At 33.6% G+C, this 19,441-nt stretch overlaps 2 protein-coding genes across 2 annotated transcripts in view; both read right to left on the reverse strand.

Moving 5' to 3' along the window:
* Positions 1-484: 484 nt before the first annotated feature.
* On the reverse strand, positions 485-11,917 carry LOC149486284 (immunomodulatory peroxidase-like). The gene is made up of 11 exons (XM_089697690.1): positions 11,677-11,917; positions 7,860-7,985; positions 7,354-7,693; positions 6,863-7,082; positions 5,930-6,107; positions 5,330-5,457; positions 4,440-4,622; positions 3,656-3,983; positions 3,455-3,586; positions 1,927-3,381; positions 485-941 (listed from the first exon to the last, which is right to left on the reverse strand). The coding sequence occupies exons 3-11, from the start codon at positions 7,633-7,635 to the stop codon at positions 791-793; spliced, it is 3,057 nt and encodes a 1,018-aa protein (XP_089553816.1). The 5' UTR covers positions 7,636-7,693; positions 7,860-7,985; positions 11,677-11,917; the 3' UTR covers positions 485-790.
* Positions 7,772-19,441, reverse strand: part of LOC149486285 (uncharacterized) — a 30,039-nt gene continuing 18,369 nt past the window's right edge. Inside the window, exon 4 of the mRNA XM_089697870.1 lies at positions 7,772-7,985. Within this exon, the coding sequence (XP_089553996.1) occupies positions 7,772-7,985 (214 nt within the window). The remainder of the gene's footprint in view (positions 7,986-19,441) is intronic.

Here is a 19,441-nt window from a genome sequence, read left to right on the forward strand (position 1 = left end):
CTTGCAGTGCGAACGCTCCCATTTGAAGCCGTGCTTCTATTGGTCACCGGCGACCGCCAGTCGCCTGTGCGTCGCCACAACGCGGCGAGTCGCCGAGTCGCCTGGACGACTGACGACCAAGTGCGCAAGCCCCTATTTAAACTATAGTAAGTCACAGTCGCCGGCGACTGAGTCGCCAGCGACTGGTCGACAGTGCGTAATAGCTCTTAGTCTTTGTATTCTAGTTTTCTTTTTCGTAGTCGAAGTCAAAAAGTCAAATCTTGTGCTTATCAAAGGAATTCAGTCAGTCAGTTTATTGAGGAATAGTTGCATCGTACGTTAAAATTAGTCGGGTGATAATAATTTACTTTCTATAGTCTGAATTATTAAGTTCAGCTGTTGTTTATGTTTGGATAGATATTAGTTATTTCCTCAATAGGAAGTATTATTTTTTTATAAGTATTATTTTTTTTCTGACGAGAAAAACAATAAATAATACGTCATGTCAATCGGTCATGTCATTTTATTTCGTCAAACATTTTAGTCAACATAGTCAAGTCATTTTATTTCGTCAAATAATTTAGTCAATATAGTCACAGCAGATCAGTTGCCAGTCATTAGTTAAGTCGGCTGTTAGTCATAAGTCATATCTCAAATAGTCAGTTCAGTCTGTTTTAGAGTCGACATTAACAGTCTTGCAATAACATCGACATTCGTCACAATTTACACAACATTTTTCCTATAAATTTCACATCCACAATAGAATCCTGAGTATTTCATTTATAAATTGAATTATTTAAATTGTATGATATTATTTTCCTCCAAAGCGTCGTTTTGATGTAAAGTGTATGGGTCTAGGCAGTTCTCTAAGCGCGTGGGGGTCTATTTTGATAGAGGGCATGCTCGGAGGCGGCGTGTCTGTGAGGTCTTCTTTCTCGTCGTAAACTGCCCATCGGGAAGGGCTAGAACAAAATAAATAATAAAGAAAAAATATGAGAGATATAGAAGAAACAACAAAATATTACGGCAAATTCCGATGGGTATTAAAGAATATTATTTTATAGGATTAATTGCAATTTTTGAAATGCTCCTCTAGTTATAAACATTACAAACAGACATGTACTTCAATTATAGAAAGTTATAAATCTAAAATTCAATAATGAATATGTGAACTATTGAATTGATATAAGGAAGCCTTCCAATAATGGTACACAATATACATACATAATATTATATTGTTTGACTTCATTGTTCAAGATAACAATAACTCATCAACATGCAAATAGTTTTTCGTCACTTTGCAATAATAACACAATTGAAGATTGCAATTAACTACGAGGTCGTAAGATTGTACATTATAGTAGGGGAGGCCAAGAGGGGATTTTGGGATTTACTCGAGCGCGTCAGATTACTATAAGGGACGGTACCTTAGCTATTCATTAGTACCTCTAGTCAATATGAGCAGTTATGGTTGGTGGGTGCGCTCAGGGGCCCCGCTGGAAAATTTGAATAATCCATAATTCCCTAAGGTTGAGCTCGAATCGTCAGATTAGCGAAATGGGGACTTCTTATATTGTAATTAACCCCCCCATATATTAATCTGACGCGCTCGAATAATATTACTTTAATTTTTTACCCTTTCTTCATAGCGATTAAATCGCACACTTAAATCGTCAGATTAACGTATACTTTTTTTCAGTGACGTCCTGGAGCATGCAAAATATCAATATCTAACGCGCTTGAGTATTTCCAAGCCAATTTTTTTCTTATTTAAATTAAAAAAAATCAAAAAACCCTTCCCCACCGCTAAAAGTGAAAACATTATAGGACCTTTTTTTCTCGCTATGGTCTAATCTACCAATTCTAATAGGTTCCCGTGACGCTCGAGTAAATCCACATTTAGCATCCTGGGCTCCCCTACTATTAAGAAAATGGTGAAAAATTTACCTGTTTTCGCTAGGAATTATTTGAAAAGTGACGGACGGTGTCTTCGCAGAGTTTCCAGGTTTTTTACCCCTAAGTCGTGGTTTTTCAGACTTTGGCTCTTCTAAAGCTGCCATTTTGTCTGGAACGGATCGCTCTTCTATGTCCTCTTTTTTGCGAAGATTGTCAGTATTCTGTGCGTCATCATGTTTGGGTTCGTCATCTGGGTATTTCTTTAAAACATTGTTAACGTAAAAGTATTTTGTTTTTGTATTCGTAGTCACTTCGTCGTTAGTCAGTCGTTGGGAGTTAAATGGTCTAGTCACAGTCTCGTAAAGGAAAAACGTCGATAGTTTTCCATTGTTTGTGTCAGCGCTTTCTTTTTTTGCGTCAGTCGTAAAGTCCTTGCTTATGTTGTCGTCTTTTGAGTCTTTTCTCGTGATTCTGTCAGTCAAGTCACCTTTATAAGAACCTAAGTATCCAAAAGTCAGTAGTTTGTATAAGTTTTCAGTCGTTGCGTCAACGTTAGTAGTTTTGTCAGTCACTTTATCATATGGTCGTTCTGTCAGTCTGGTCGTAAGTACGTCATCGTTGGATCTAGCTGAGGAGTGTATTTCAGGTTTTCTAGGTTCGTCACTTCTTGATTCAAAGTCATTATCTAAGTCATCTCTGTTGTAGTATGGTCTGTTAGGTCGTTTATATGTGTCTTCGTAATTCTGATATGTCACTTTAACTACATCCCTGTCATAATTGCGTCTAGTCGTCTGTCGCCAAGATTGAGTCGGTCTTGGTACATAGTTAATTAGGTAAGTATATTTGTCAATGTTTTCAGTCACAGATAGGTACGGTCGGTTATGTGGTCTTGTATGTGGCAAGTTATTTACAATAACCGACTGTGCGCTATGTACGTCATCGTAGTCACCGTATTGTTTTATCGGGTTTCGTCGAGTCTGTATGTCTCCGTCATCTAGTCGTTTACTTTTGTTTTTAAAGTCAAGTTTATCGTCAATGACCAATAAGTTTATGTTTGAATTAGATTCAGTTACGTTTTCTAAATCATCAGTCAAATTCATATTGGAATTAAGCTTTGCAAGCTTTTCCTCAGTCAAGACAGCATTTGGCTTTTTAGGCACTAAATTACTATGGCTTGGTTTGAGTCTTTTAGTTGTGGTCGTGGGTCTTTCTGTCGTTGTTGTTGGTTTTGTTTTCTTGGTTTTTGTGGATATTTCGTCAGATTTCTTAACTTCATTATTTGAGCTGGAGTTTATTTCTATCCAAGGAGAAAGGTCAAAGTTGTTTAGTAGACCGTTATTACAGGATATTCTTCCATTGTCAGGGTTATCAGGGGAAAGGAAAACAAAGGGTTGAACGCTGTCTACCGTGTCAAGCGTGCGGCAAAGGATTTGAGCTAACGAGATTCGTCTAATTTGTTGTAATTGTGCTGGTGTGAATGATGAGTCGAATCCTCCATTTTCGTACCTAAAAATTAGAACCCATGTAAATATAAGTGACTAATCAGATAACAAAGTCAATTTCTTCAAAAATGGCGTACCAGAATCTATCTCCTTTACGCAGATTAGAGAATTGCTGTGCAATAATACAAGCGAAAGTCGGTCCAACTAAACCACCAATAACAGGTCGTTCTGCCATCCCGCCAGTGAAGAGATCTATGTCATCGACGTGTCTGAAATGTTAAACATTATTAAAATATGCACTCTGTCCCTATTTTAATATTCAAACATTATAAACTTACTTGTACAGAGCTTTTAGTTTCCTGACAACCCTGGCTGGCATTACTCGTAATAGATCTTCGAATCCATCTATAGTACTGAGGCCACAAGGTTCCCTCCAGGAGGTATAAGGAGGGACGCCATGATCACGTCCTCTTTGAATATTAATAGCGGCTAAGTCCATACCGAAGTCAAAATGGGGAGTTTGGAAAAGGTGATTTGTGAGCTCTTCAGTGATGAATTCATCCCTTTTCTGTATCGGTTGGTTGATCATTCCTAAAAGAAGCCGGTCTACTGCGCCCATACTCCAGATATTCGACGGGTTTGTGGGCTCGTTGTGGAGGGTTACATCTGTAATAGGATGATTGCTTTATTAGTTGCTGCTAATTTTCAATATGACATTCTAAGCAAGTATTATTCTTGATGCTTTGAGAATAGCTACTCGCCCTAGTAGAATTTTTATTTATTTTTGTTTTGAAAATTATTATCCCTATCCAAGCAGAGACAATCGATCGGATAGCTCGTGTGTATGTTTTTTTAAGACAAATTCTTCAATCAATCAGTCTAATAAGGACACTATTTAAAATCACATTATATATAGTAGTATATTACTTATTATTATTAGTATATTATTAGTAGTATATTACGTAGTATATTATTAGTCTGTGATAGAGGGTAACTTGGATTTACACATAGGATAGGTTTTATCCCGGACCGTTCCGAGTTCCCGTGAACTATGCGGGTTTTTCTTTTCAACGTGGGTGAAGTCGCGAGCGGAAAGCTAGTTTATAATATTAGTAGACTCACTGTTAGGCACGGGGCGGTGGGTCCGGTCGTACCGCACGAGCGAGCGCTGCACCAGGCTGTGCCCGAAGCGGAACGCTGCGGACGCGAAGGCGCTGGCCGGTGCGGAGCTCGTGCGGGCGCTGTAGCCGAGCCAGTAGCCTGTGCGGGCTGGCTCTAGCTCGAATAGCTGCATCACTTCTGATCCTGGGGGTGTTTTATGTTAGGGGCCGATTTTTTAATCCTTGGTTAAAACTTACCCGTCCAATAAAGTATTACACGATAATATTACAATGTCACCTGTAAACTGTCTAATACGGGCAATTTCGACGAATAAGTTTTAACCGAGGATTGAAAAATCAGATCTTAGGGCAACTGACAAAACAGACTACATAATAACAGATATAAAAGAAACAAAATGTTTGTCATAATTAACTTACAACGTAACAGACATCATTACATGATATCAGATATATAGATACAAATAGATATCCGATTGTTGTGTGCTATAAATTATTGATCAAAAATATGTAGGCTTAGACTATAATTGAACGAAAGATTTAGTTGAGAAAAGCGAGAAATATTTATACCCGCAGTACTCCGCTCCTGTTGGTCTTAGCTTGATTATACGTGTATATAGCCTAAAGCCTTCCTCGATAAATCGGCTATCTAACACCGTAATAATTTTTCAAATCGGACCAGTAGTTCCCATTCAAACAAACAAACTCTTCAGCTTTATAATATTAGTATGGATTGATCGCGAAATATTTTGTCAATAAAAGTGAGAAATATTATTTTTTTGTTTTCATTAAAATAGGTTGTTGTGGAATTATTTTTACATTTTTTAAATAGAATTTATAGTCTTTTTGATACCATCAGCTGTTAGTAAAATTAGTTTCAGCACAACAAATTACCTAGTATAATAGGCAGGAACTCTCTGTAAGTAATGTGCTGTATCATAGCGCCAACGATTTTGCGAGTTTCTTGATAGATCTTCTCATCACTCCAGTGCGGGTTTAGATGGGCCAGCTCTGTTGCCATTCTGAAAAAAATGTTTTGGTAAATGAGAATATTTGGGATTGAATAAAATAGTAACTACAATATTCTGTAATTTCATGAAAATGTATTTTGTGTACACATGATACTAGTTGATAGTTAATTCAGTGACAATTAAGTTCTACCTGACATACCAGAACATACCTATCAGTTCTGACTATTAAGTGACGACTGAATAAATGAGTGACCATATTTTGTTAATTACACACGCAGACACACGATGTTTGTAAGAGCGAGCGCGCATGAGCAACTTTGTCTCCGCAACTATTTTGTCTCTCCCATCAATTTGTATGGGGAGTTGCGTCGCTACGTGCGCGCACTTTCATACTAGCCCATGGGTGGGAGAGACAAAATAGTTGCGGAGACAAAGTTGCTCGTGCGCGCACTGTCTTACTGGCATCTATTAAGTCATGACTGACCTGACTCATGTCAGTGACCATTTGCATCTATCAACATACCGGTTATGCGTCCTCAGCCACACAATATGCGCAGCCACAAGGCCGGGCTGCTCGTTGACTCGCGCGTCGCCCGAGCGGAAGCACGAGGGGGAGAGCGCGCCCCCGCGGCACAGCGCGTCCTCCTGCTGCGGGGGGAGGAGGGGCCGGCGCTGTTGGACGCGACCGTATTGGAGCATGCCTGTCATTGGATCATTAGTTGATTGTGGTTGATGTATGAAGAGAGGTTGAAATATTTGCCACAACACATTTACAATATTATATTTCGAGTCTTTGATCTATCCATTGCTTGATATTTGACGGACCAGTTGGACCTGAGGTCGTGGGTTCGATTCCCACCCGGGGCAAATATTGGTATGATGAACATAGATGTTTGCTCCGTGTCGGGGTGTTAATTATAATAAAATATGTATGTATGTTTATCAGCCTTCTGGTTTCCATAACACAAGCGAAAGCTTCGTATGGAATTAGATCGTGCCGTGTGTGAAAATTGTCCTGAAATGTTTATTTATTAATTTATACCACTTAAGGGTCGCTTAATTTGAACAGGATGGTTTCCATGTGTACCTTAACTGATTTGGTAAATTAAACTGTTGATTGGTATAATATAAATGATATAGATAAAGAAATAGATGGATAGATTTTAGTAAGGCATTTGATAAGGTGGATCATTTCCTGCTACTTAAAAAGTTGTCAGAGGTTGACATTCTTGAAGTAGTGCTCCTATAGTTTGCGAATTATTTAGGCGTTAGACAGTTTCTCATGTAGAGATTTTTAAGTTATTACGAATTAATTTTGTAGTTTCTTTGGGTGTTCCCTAAGGTTCACATCTGGGGCCTATTTTTAATATTTTTTCTTTATTATCAATTTGGCACTTAGCACATGAAATTCGTCACTTAAAATTTATACGATAAACGCGTTCATGATTTCATTTACCATTCCTAAACAGGCGAAGTTTATCAGACTGCCTTGCAGAACTGGCATACAATGGAGAGCCATCAATATACGCAGACACTTGGTTAATTTGTTCTCTCCAGCCGATCCTGCAGTCTTCTAGTGGCGCTGGTGAAGACCTAATGAAGTCCAGACACCTGACGCCGCGCGGACCGTAGAAAGGGTCTGATAGTGGTACTGCGATTGGCATACATTCCGGATGCTGCGGAATTACCGAGTTTTTGAATGATTGTGTCTAGTAGTAGTTTTAAAAATAATGAAAGGGTAGGTAAATATAAAATTTACAAACACGATAAAGTTTAATACGAGTAAAAATTGAATCATTATCGAATATGAGTTAATACCACAGGAACAAAATAGGTTCTTACTTAAATAAACACAATTTTGAAAAAAATCGTAGACGATAAGTTAATTGATAATTGGAACAAAAACAGACTTATGAAAGTAACATCTAAAATCATTAATGTTCTTACCAAAAACTCTTTAGGGATGAAATCCCTTCCACCATCCTTGCAGCAGCGTGGCACAGATCCATTGAACCCTCGCGACTGGGACGACGACACGATATCGTGGTCTAAAAACTGTCCCCACTGCATCAGCAAATGGGTGATACCAGGGTTTTCTACATTTTGGTCTTCATGGATTGACGCGCTGATTTCTCTAGCGGAAGGGAGGAGGGAACCGAATATGGAACGGCGGGGAGCTTGTATGCCGTCAGAGTAGACTGGGGAGAGGAAACGCTGTACTGGGGTCATGGTGGACCCCCATCTGAGGTGGTTCAGGTTGTTGCATGTGCCATCGTGTGTGCGGTATCTGTAAAATTGTAATAATTTATTGTTATGGAATTAAAAATATATGAAATACGAATGTACATTTTATTTATTCGAAAATCTAATTTATTTTAACGACCAAAGCATCCCGCTGTTTAAATTCAGCATAGAGAGATAAACTAATATAAGAATATAAAGAGAAAACCAACCTTTTAGAAGCTGGAGGGCACTTGGGAGGGGCGCGCAGAGGGCACTGGTCCAATAGAGGTGACTCCCGCAGCGCACTCGCTTTGGGAAACTTTCCCTCCTCTGTACGGCTCTCGAGTGCATCTCCACTGTAAGAAAAGATACACAGTCAATTACCTATTACACTACATATACATGTGACAGTTACAAAAAAAAAAATATATTTTTTTCTTTTACAATTTCTTTCGCTTTTAGTCAAGCGAAAAGTAAAAGTTTTATGAATCTTTTCTATTAAAGATAGTAGAAATTATGATTATCTTAAAATTAATTATAAACAAAAACGAGGGAAAGTTTACTTTAATGATTTGAAGATACCCTGATCTAATCATAAAAAAGAATCAGGTTTTACGTATTTCATCTTTGGAAAGAAAGGCGTCAGTCCCTATTTAACAAAAGACCTTGCCGGCAAAAGATACACCTATCGGCGAAAATAAAAAAAATAAAATCCTTGAAATACATCAATGATAATTTTTTGAGCAGTCGGAATAGTCACATACTTACACATACACATACATATAATATATGTATAATTATATCCAAGAGAGAAAAGGCTCATGTTCTTATAATTAAAAATCTATCAGTAAATAATCAAACATAGCCGCAATATGTAAGATCTCTTGCGTGACGTAGGTAACCATTTCATAATTAGCATAGAGACGTATGATTTTTTACAACTTTTCTAATTACGCAATGTTTTATTGCTAACTGTAATATTATTATGAGTTACGCAACATGACGTGAATGCTGAATGAAGAAAGCGCATGACTTTCAATTTCTTTTACATGACATATTGTCAATATTATGTATTCTTTTTGTAAATGCCGATGAATGTGTAGATTGTGTGGTAGATTGATTATTATTAAAGCTAATGCTGTAAGTTGTGAATGTTCGTAAGTACTTTTTGCATTGAGTTTGGGTTTTAATTTTATTTTTTTCGAAATTGCGATTTTGTTTTCATTTACTTATTAATTCTTTAAAATTCTTATAAGTATAAAAAAAATACTCAATAAATTCATACCCAATTACGGTGTTTGTCTGTAAAAATAAGAATAAACAGACAATTTAGATAAACTTTTTTAAAAACGTTTCGTAAATCAAATCTCAAATCTCTCAAACAGGAAAAGAAATACGAATTAAAACAATTTTTGAAATATGAAGCGATTAACTCTACATAATATTATTGTCATACAAAAATTTACGCGAAATCTTTATAGTAACATACGACCAAAAATATATTAATTATAGACATCGATACACTTTCAAATCTACAGCATCATTTGTGTAACTTTCTTATTTTTTTATATTTATACACATTCTTCAACCATTTTACAGCACAAGTTACGCCTCTACAAAATTTCTCTGGACTTATCTAACAATCAAACACAGCTAGTTATGTTAATTGGCAGGTTTTAGCGGCTTCATAATAATCAATAGCCACTATAGCTGCCCGTTTGACCTATGTGAAAGTGAAACTTTCGTTGAGTCGTGTGTGCACATGATTAGATTCTAACCACGTTGCGTTGTGTTTATATTTGAGATTACGTTTTAATTCGCAAATATTGTTGTGGGTGACTCTTGCTTTTTTATGAGATTATTTTTACGGAAGAAAAGTTTGCGAATTTGTTCAATCTAAGATATACAATTAAAAAAACAAGAATGTTGTGTGGTTTTATGAAACCACGGTAAAAGTGAAACATTCCGAACACTGCTTTATAGTTTATATCTACTCGGCAGCCGACCGTCACGCGACATGCGCTACACAGACCAAAAAGTTTGAGACGATGTAATAAAAGTTTCATTTTAATAACAATAGCTATTACAGTAAGGACACTAATTTTGCAAGATCTTTAATTGTTTAGTACGTTATTTATTTATTTATTAATAATTATTTATTGGTTCTCCTGTACATATTTATTCTATGTTTATTGTTAACCGAGATCTCCATCAATTGCAGACCGATTTTAATTTTCATGACATCATGACTTTAAAGTCACAATTAACAAACACGCATACAGACAAAATATTTGATAAAATATACAGCTCTTAATAAAAACGATTAATTATTTAAACAAACAACACAACAATGTTATTATGTTAAACATTTGTTTTGTTTGAACTTTGTTTGAAACTTGACTTTGAGCTTCAAATTTATTTTATGTAAATATGTTAACAGTTATACAATACAACATTTATATTAATTATAAACCTTGTTAAATATTCGTAACTAATAAAAGTTTTTTTATAAAAAATAGTTTGTTCAATGATTTTCAAAAGTTTTGATAACCTTTAAGGCTTTACTAGTGATACCTAGTTCATTTTATTTATATCTAAAGAACTATTACAGAATCGATTACATAAATTATGGTTTTAAAAGAGAGAAAAAAAAATGGAGACCACAATAAATCACGAAAAAGGAAAGCGTTTTAATTAAAAATAAGTACGATTAGTAGGTACGAAAAAAACCTGTAAATTGTCAGTCGAGACGAAAATTAAAAATTAACTGTGTAACGGTCTAGTAGTTTTGATGGCCCTCGGATAAACTTATACATAACTAGCGACCCGCCCCGGCTTCGCACGGGTGCAATGCTGATACTAAATACACTACAGAAAAACTGTGAACGTTGTATATAAAAACATAGCGGCCCGCTCCGGCTTCGCACGGGTATAAAATATATAGCCGGGCGGCCGGCCGGTACCACCGCAAACGCTACGTCCCGCAATTTTTAAATCTGTAATATCTTCGAAAATATTCACTTAAATCATACGGTGTAAAGGGCCATATAGATCTATATTAAATGAACAATGTATTCAAGGTATTTAATTGGTTAAGGATTAATGCTGTATTGGTTAAAATCGCATCGAAAATTAGCCATTATTAGTCGTAAAAAGTAAATGACAAAAAAAAGTTATTGTGGGTTATCCATAAGAGATAGACATATACCATCGCGGACTTTTCTGTAGACCTTTTCAATGTGTATAATACTTAGTACATTATTTTGATAAAACTCGTAGGGTTCAGCCTGCGTTTGCAATGAAATGTAATTTTTTACGACATCACATTAGAAACCTCAAAAATAACAGTACTTCTCCACTATTTAATGGATGTTTTTATGCATATAAACCTTCCTCTTGAATCACTCTATCTATTAAAAAAAACCGCATCAAAATCCGTTGCGTAGTTTCAAAGATTTAAGCGTACAAAGGGACATAGGGACATAGGGACATTGGGACAGGGAAAGCGACTTTGTTTTATACTATGTAGTGATTGTTTATTACTTACGAACTACTGAGCATAGTTTTCATTAAATTATACTCAAAGAATATCTTTACAAAATCTTCAGTAACATCATATCATTTTTATCTACTTAAACTCGAAATTTCATTCAATTTGATTAAGGATCTGTTATTTTCACTTGTAAAAAATAAGAAAATGATTTTCGTCCGTATTAAAATTTAATTGAAAATTGTTGCGATGTTTCGTTTTTATTTTTATTATTTAATTATTATTCTTGGAAATTAGAATACGTACGTTCGTATTTAGTGTAGTATACTTTTTCGATTTTAAAGTCCTTCATAATAGTGTAATATTTTGTTAAAACTAGATTGACTATGAGAACATTTTTACTTGATTTTTCAATTAAAAATTAGAAGAAGATTTTACGATTATTATTTAAAAGCTTTTAGTTGCCTTTTTAAAGATACAATGTTAGTAAATTTTGTTATAATACAAAAAAATAAATACTTATAGAATAAGTTATGAATATGAAATAAAATACTGACCTTAGTTATCGTAGGTCCAGTCAAAAATCCAGTCAAGTCAAGTCACTGTCACAATGTCAAACGGTCAAATAATAGTCATAATCAGTCAAAAACACCACAGTCACATAATATTAGTCAGTCAATTCATAGTCATAGTCGATCAGTCTTCATTGACTAGAGTTAAAAGTAAATAGAGTTTTCGCGCGCTTTCGTACGTGAAGACGCCATGATGCGCGCGCGATACTGCGTTGGCGGGAAATGTGACAAGCACTAAAATACTGCCACTTCCACACAACCATTTCGTAAACGTTGCAAATATCAGCATCAAGCTTATGCCTATTAATTCCATTGCAATTTGTGGAACTAATTAATTTACTTTGAATGGATGTTCTGAGGTGACATTTTCATTGAATATTTTTTGTCGTGTTTATAGCGATTGCGGTGATGTGATTTATGTTAATTAAGTTTTACTCTCTGTCAACAAATGGGGATGATATTTTATTTTATTAACAGAATATTCGAAAATGTTATACTTATTGAATATATTGTAGATTAATTGTTTTGTTTCATATATTTTGTAGACATACATTTATTTGCTTTATAGATATTTTCTTAAGAAAGTTTTCCCATTTAATATTCCTATTTCCTAGATACTTTATTCCATTGTTGATCATAGATTAAACATAATAATACCTACTGTTAACTTCAGGTATATCATCTACAGCTAGAATGATAAACTATCGAAATCGTTTCCGAGTGTAATTTTCCTCTTTTTACGTTTTAAGTTTTGTTTTTCGATCACGTACAATTTTTAAATAGATGCGGTTACAAAACGAAAAAAATCCGTCACAGTCAGAGATTCGACTTGTGAAATTATTGGTTCAGTGTTTATTTTGTATCTGTGGATTGCAAGAGATGGCTTGCTCATTAAATGTTGGATTTTCTTGCGGTTTCAATCACACCATAGGGCTGTCAAAATAAAAATTTACGATAGGATAAAATTATATAGAACTAGGTTTCCGCCCGCGGCTTCGCTCGCGTAGTCAAAGAAAAAGTAAAAACCCCTCATAGTTCCCGTTCCCGTGGGATTTCCGGGATCGCGTCATTTTCCCGGGATAAAAAGTAGCCTATGTCCTTTCTCGGGTATCAAAATATCTCCATACCAAATTTCATGAAAATTGGTTCAGTAGTTTAGGCGTGATTGAGTAACAGACAGACAGACCGAGTTACTTTCGCATTTATAATATTAGTATGGATTTTAATATTTTTTAATTTTTTGATTTGATTGCTTTATCAAAATATGATAAAGAATTTAAATACGATTTCTAATAAAGAAAAATATTAACTGACAAGTAATTGTATAGTAGGTACTCTACTTCGTACCTATAACAATGAATTTTTATTTCTCTAATAATAAAAATAAAATATAACATTGTGAAATTGTATTTTATAATTTTATGGTTAAAATAATGTGTACCTTATTATTTTATATAAACTCAAACTCAAACTCAAACATTTATTCATTCAATTAGACTTCTTATAGAAGCACTTTTGAAACGTCATTACATATTTTAAAATTTACCACCGATTCGGAAAGCATTATCTACGGAGAAGAACCGGCAAGAAACTCCATATAAACTTATTACCTATCTCTTTACAACATTTATAGACGATAATTGAGCTTTATGTTTTATGTAGTAAAATGGCAGCTTTGAATGCAGCAATAACAAGTTAAGTGAAATTTATTGACTTTATTTTTATTGTCTTATTTTTGTGGCATCCCTAGCATCTGACATGAAGAGTGTTCGAACCACGCCCTATCCTCAATCGAATATAGCTCATGTTACGGTTCTTCTAAAGGTTACATAGTTTACCAACCAAATCGTACCTAAATAGTAAATATGATATCTATGATTCTGAATTTTAAATTGGAATAATGGTTTCAATGAATGGTTGAAAGCGAAACACGTTTATAACGTATGTCTTTAAAGCAAATATACTTACCGTAAATTTATCTCAATGTATATTTTCATAGAGACAGAATAAACCTCGAAAAATTACAAAAATTATAATGGTTGATAACTTGAGAAGGCATATTGAACATATTGAGAGCGATATTCTTAAGAAAATACTTAATTTAGTTCTGTGAGCAAAGCAACAGGCGAAAAGCTAGTTATGACTAGCTAATAACTACACATTACATATTTTAAACCATCACATTTAACAAGTTACCAGGAAATTTTACAAAACAATAGCAACGCAATACAACACTAGTACCTTATGTACAAATACTGAAGTAAATCCGCGGGTCACTGACTATCCACCATAAAACATAGATTTTATTGTTTTACGTAAGCAATAGCCAAGTGCTGTAATAGTTATAATATTTTTTATTTTGTAACCGCGAAAATTCGGTGACGCCATGGTTTCGTATTGTTCAATCTGATGGTTTCGTCTTGACTAAATACATAATTGAAAAGTCTACACTAATATTATAAAGCTGATGAGTTTGTTTATTTGATTTTTTTATTTGACTGCGCTAATATCAGGAACTACTGGTCCGATTTGAAAACTTCTTTCGGTGTTAGATAGCCCATTTATCGAGGACGATATTACATCATCACGTTAAAACTAATAGGAGTGCGGGTAAAACCGCGTGGCACAGCTAGTAATTGATATAATCAATACACATAGTGAGAAATTTCTAGTAAATAACTTCGAAGTATAGTTGCAACATCGAGATATATGTACTACTAGAGAGGTTATTCCAAACAAAAACATTGCGCGCGGCCGATGTGGTGGGGTACGTGTGGAACGAGCGAGGCGTGGCTTCAAGTTCAAAGATTAAGCAATGCGTGCAGATGCGACACATTGTGCAATCTGTTTACTCGGTACTATCTGGTGGTACTGATACTAGGGAATTAATAAAAAGAGGATTTTATATTAAACTATGTATTTTAATTTCCTTTAAATAATATCAATTTAGTAAGCTTTTGTCGTTTTGTGTAGTAATCAATAGTTTTATCAGTTTTTGCTTCATGATGTAATCGAATTTTGGAGTATTGGTTTATAATAGCCCTAATTAAATGGATACGATGATTCAATGTTAATGGCGTTTACGTATAAGAAACTCACATTTTGAAAAATCTCACGTGAGATTCGAGGCTGGGGGAGGGGTTGAATAAAATCTCACGACATCTCACCAGGGGGGGAGGGAGGGGCAGAAAATTAAAAAAAACACCTCACGTAATTTATGGACGCCCCCTTACTCGATCACAATTTTTGTAACTAATGTGAAAGACGAAACAATAAATACGCAAAGCGGCTTTTACTATAAACGGAACTACATTTAAAAATATACTTTATTTATTGAGTTATAAGGTTGCTTCCATTCTGTTTATTTACATTCTCAAAAACATCAATCGCCGCAGAGGCGGCTTGCGACAAAGGCGGCTTGTGTCAAAGGCCTCGGCGATATCATTTAAGAACATAATATTATGTACTTTAGGCAAACTTGTAATAAAATCTATTTTACTTTCTTATTAGTCCATTTGACAAGGATATTGGGTAAGATACCTATTGGAATAATTTTATTATTATGTATGTACTTATTAAATCCGCGAATAAAAAAAATTTTTAGTCGCGAATATAGAAATTGGGTCGCATTTTTTTAATCCGCGAATAGTGAAAACGCGAATAAAGGAAGCGCGATTAAGGAACTTTTACTGTATTAGTTTCTGTGAATGTTGTGTTTATTTGTAATTGTTGTGCATAATAATTTATAAATCCTATTGGAACAACTGTTGATGAACCTTTTTTTAATAAATAAAAATAGGTAAATAAATAAATATTACTTAATATAACCTACCGTTTTACTTTGCGTAGTCGGGTAAAAGTATAAATATTTAGGTACTACACCACGGTAATCTTTCCTAGTATACATATATTGTATAATGTATATTCATAGTTAAAAAATCCAGTTACATTTTTTTAACAGACTCATCGATAGTGTCACGTCTGTGCTGTTAGTCTATGAAAAATGGCGCGAAACGCAGAACGCGTGGTGATTTTTCGCAAAATGATAACAATATTAGTAAAATGCATGACTTACTCATAATAAGGAAACTTACTGGTGAAAAGTCACTCCTCGGGCTTTGTTTGTATTATGGGAACTGTTAAAACAATATCTTAGCACACACGAAGGCATTTTGAACAGAGCAATAACACGTGTTGACGCGGCAAGCGGGGGGCACAGTCCGGCACAGACTAAAGAGACTTGTGATTCTTGCCTCTAGCTCGTGTTAAAGAGAGTGTAGTAGCGATCGCCTCTCTAGTACGTAGTACATACTATCTCGATGAGTTGCAACTACGTTGTTTTTTAGACGATTCAATACTTTCTAATTTTGTCGACAAACAAACAATTTGCGATGGCAAAAGTACATCGTTCAACACTTTCATGATCAAATTAAACGGAATAAATCCTTCGCGTTATACATATAACTGTATATTATGTACAATTATTTGCTAAAAGGTTTCATAGAATCTCGGTACTGACAAGATAACTAAATAATTTGGAAAATCCAAAAGTGCACGCCTCATAATTTTTTTTTAATAAATATTTATTAATTATTATTTTTGTTTATTTAATAACAATTAAACCACATCGAATCAGACCCTGAAAAATGAAAGGGTTCTATTCCTGAGCATACTCAAGCGTAAGAGAAAAAAAAAGACTCGATTAGTAAAGTATTTCGGTCGCTATCGTGTTAACAAGAAAAAGGATCCGCACATACAGACACACGGACGTCCAAGACAGAACTTTTTTAAACTGTTTTTTAACTAGTTTAAATAACAAAAATGACATCAAAAATATCATGAACGTTAAAAATAGTGTTTTTTCTTTATATGTGTGTGTATGTATTATCTTACAAGTGCAATGTATGATACATAAAGACATTTTAAGTTTGAAAAATCAGATGTCTTGCGCGAAGTGACAGTAGTACCCACCTCAACGCTTCGCTTATGAGGCGTGCAATAGGAGATATTAATGAGGCTCAATCTTGTATGTGGATAAATTCCGGTAAACTTTCACTTATAATCCTATGGAACGGATATCCGATTATAGGTATACCTTATACGAGAGAAACTGTTCAGAATTACCGACAGGGCTTATTTCTCTTTCTATAGTAACTACTAGTAAAGTACCTATTAAATTATCTGTTGTATATGCTATTCATACATATACATATGTTTACAACCTTATAATATTATTATTTGTTTTTTTAATATCGGAATATTATTTACAAGGTTTATGCTAAATATTCAAATTTCAAATACTTATGTACGATTTTTAAACTTAGTGTAATCACGATAAATCTGTTAAATAAGAAAGTATAAAATATGCGATAATATTAAGACATACCTACTTTAAGAGTTGCCTGGTAGAGATGGCTACCTAGCTATAAGGCCGCCGTATTGTTTGCCTTTCATGTTTTTATATTCACTGCAATATAAGATTTTTATTTTATAATAATATTTAAGGTATAGGTAGGTATACAGTTCAATATATTATATAATATACTGAAATATAAAAAAATTTCATAATATTTGACTATATAAAGTTCAATAACCTTATAACAATCAGCTGATAGTCTGTGCAATGTGCTGTTTGCGTGCGCACTGCGCACACGCATTTCCTAGACATAAAATTGAAAGTCAACTCAGTTCGCGTGAACACGGGAGTTTTGTCTCGAATTATCTAGAAATAATTTATTCTATTTGTTGTATAAATAAGTGTATTATAGTACTTATCTATATATTTTAGCATAGATAATAAATGATGAAAAAGAAATGACAAATGACAATATTTTTCCAGGCACTGCTGGTGTCAAATATGTGATAAATTATAAAAAGTACGATCTTTAAATTAATTGTCTTCCCGTATAATAATTTAAAAGTAAATTAAAAATAACAAACACAACCAAAGCATTAAATCACATCGTAAAAATAACATCTGAATAAAATTAGCAATGTTTAATTCAGGGACCTTAAGGGCATTGACACATTGAAAGATTTATTTCATATAAACATACATATAAACGTATAATATGGTTATATTTTGAAAGCCGATTATATAAAATCCGTCGCGTGGTGAAAACTCGTCTTTTGAAAGCTCGTCGGGTTAGCTTTCTGCATTTTTAACATATACAAAAGGTGCGTGTGTTTAATTAAAGTTCTTTAACACTTCAATATTTGAATTCTTTAAATTAGGTATTTAAGAATATATATACAATGTTCACGAAACCAAAAAATGTAGTATATAACGCAAAACATACCATGATGCTTGTTGACTAAACTTCGAATCTATTGATTGCGGTGCAAAATTTGTATTAGTATTAAAGTTACGCAATAAAAAGGTAAAATATGCGTTATCATAAAAAGTCTTATTTAGTTTCAGCAACCAGCTTTACTCATACTTTTTTTACCCTGCTAAAAAGTTATTTCATGTCATATTGTAATCTGCATACAATATTTCAACCAAATCAGCAATAATTTTTGTGTGAAGGAGCAATAAACATTCACAAAGTTGCATCCACCTACGTATAAACTTTCGAATTTTTATTTATTGAATCGAATTGAAGAAGAGACAGTAATAAAATATGCTTATATGAAAAAGATAGTTACTTAAATGTTTACATATAAGCATATTTTGCGAGTACACAAACGGTAAAATACATAAAAAATGTAAATAAACAATTCGTTATAAAAACAACGTGTAACGACAAATAAAATTTTTTTAAATATGGAAATAGGTTAATTACAAAATTTGTTAAAAACAATGTAAAGATAGAAGAATAATAATCAAGTGAATTAAGAAGAATTCGAAAACTCTTTTTTACGCTACATCAATTTACACGCTATTTAAATTATATAAATTATGGTTCTGGGTATCTAATAATATACTATACGTAATAATATACGTAGTTATTTTACTAATGTATTTAAAAAACGCTTAAGGTTACTGACCCAGCGCTGATGGCTATATAATTATTCAAAAATTCGTTTCGAGCGAAAGTGAATGAATAAATCGCCAGTTGTCGTCAACATATTTATATCTTCGACTGTGTGAAAGAAAGAAAAAAATAAATAAGGAAAAAAAACATCATTTCAGCCAAAAATTAATAACAATCAAAACTTCTAATAAACATATAAATGATAACTTACATAATAATAATTTCATTATACTCATCAGAAGTACTATAACGCTTTGGTCATCGTTTTTACGATTAGAGAGGTTTATGAAAGGTTGCAATAAGTAGAAATGAAGCAAAACTTATATACATTCTAAGTAATATTTAATATATAGGTAAATAGTATCTATGTTTACAAAATACTACACTGGCAGACTTTTCAATGATTCTCAAAACTTTAAATTATTACATTCATCGCTCTTGCAAACATTGGAATACTATTTTCTCTCTAAATATAAAGCCAATATTTTCTTCAAAAAAGCACATTCAATCAATATTCAATTATGTTCTTTGTATTCAATAAATTGGTTTTATCATCACACAATACACTATAATTTATATTTTTTTTTATCGCACGTTGAAAGTAAAAACTGCTGAACCTATTGTGATGTTTTTTGTTTAGATACGTCCAAATAAATAAATTAAACAAAAATGTAATTTAATGTATACCATACATAATATTATATCATGTTGTCTTTTCTTATTTCTATAAAGATTGCAATAATCTTTAAACGTTGTTTTAATGACTTATAAGG

The sequence above is a fragment of the Colias philodice genome, chromosome 8 (genome assembly GCF_061535455.1).
Source record: "Colias philodice isolate Cphi_HAF_F1 chromosome 8, ilColPhil1 Martin Lab GWU primary, whole genome shotgun sequence".
NCBI classification, from domain to species: Eukaryota; Metazoa; Arthropoda; class Insecta; order Lepidoptera; family Pieridae; genus Colias; species Colias philodice.

Bases quoted from the DNA above. Each gene is read 5' to 3' on its own strand.
- LOC149486284 (XM_089697690.1), bottom strand. From the start codon at position 7,635: ATGACCCCAGTACAGCGTTTCCTCTCCCCAGTCTACTCTGACGGCATA. The intron at 7,083-7,353 runs GTAAGAACATTA...GTAATTCCGCAG, and splicing joins TCATCCCTAAAGAGTTTTTG to CATCCGGAATGTATGCCAAT. The intron at 3,587-3,655 runs GTAAGTTTATAA...TTAACATTTCAG, and splicing joins AAACTAAAAGCTCTGTACAA to ACACGTCGATGACATAGATC.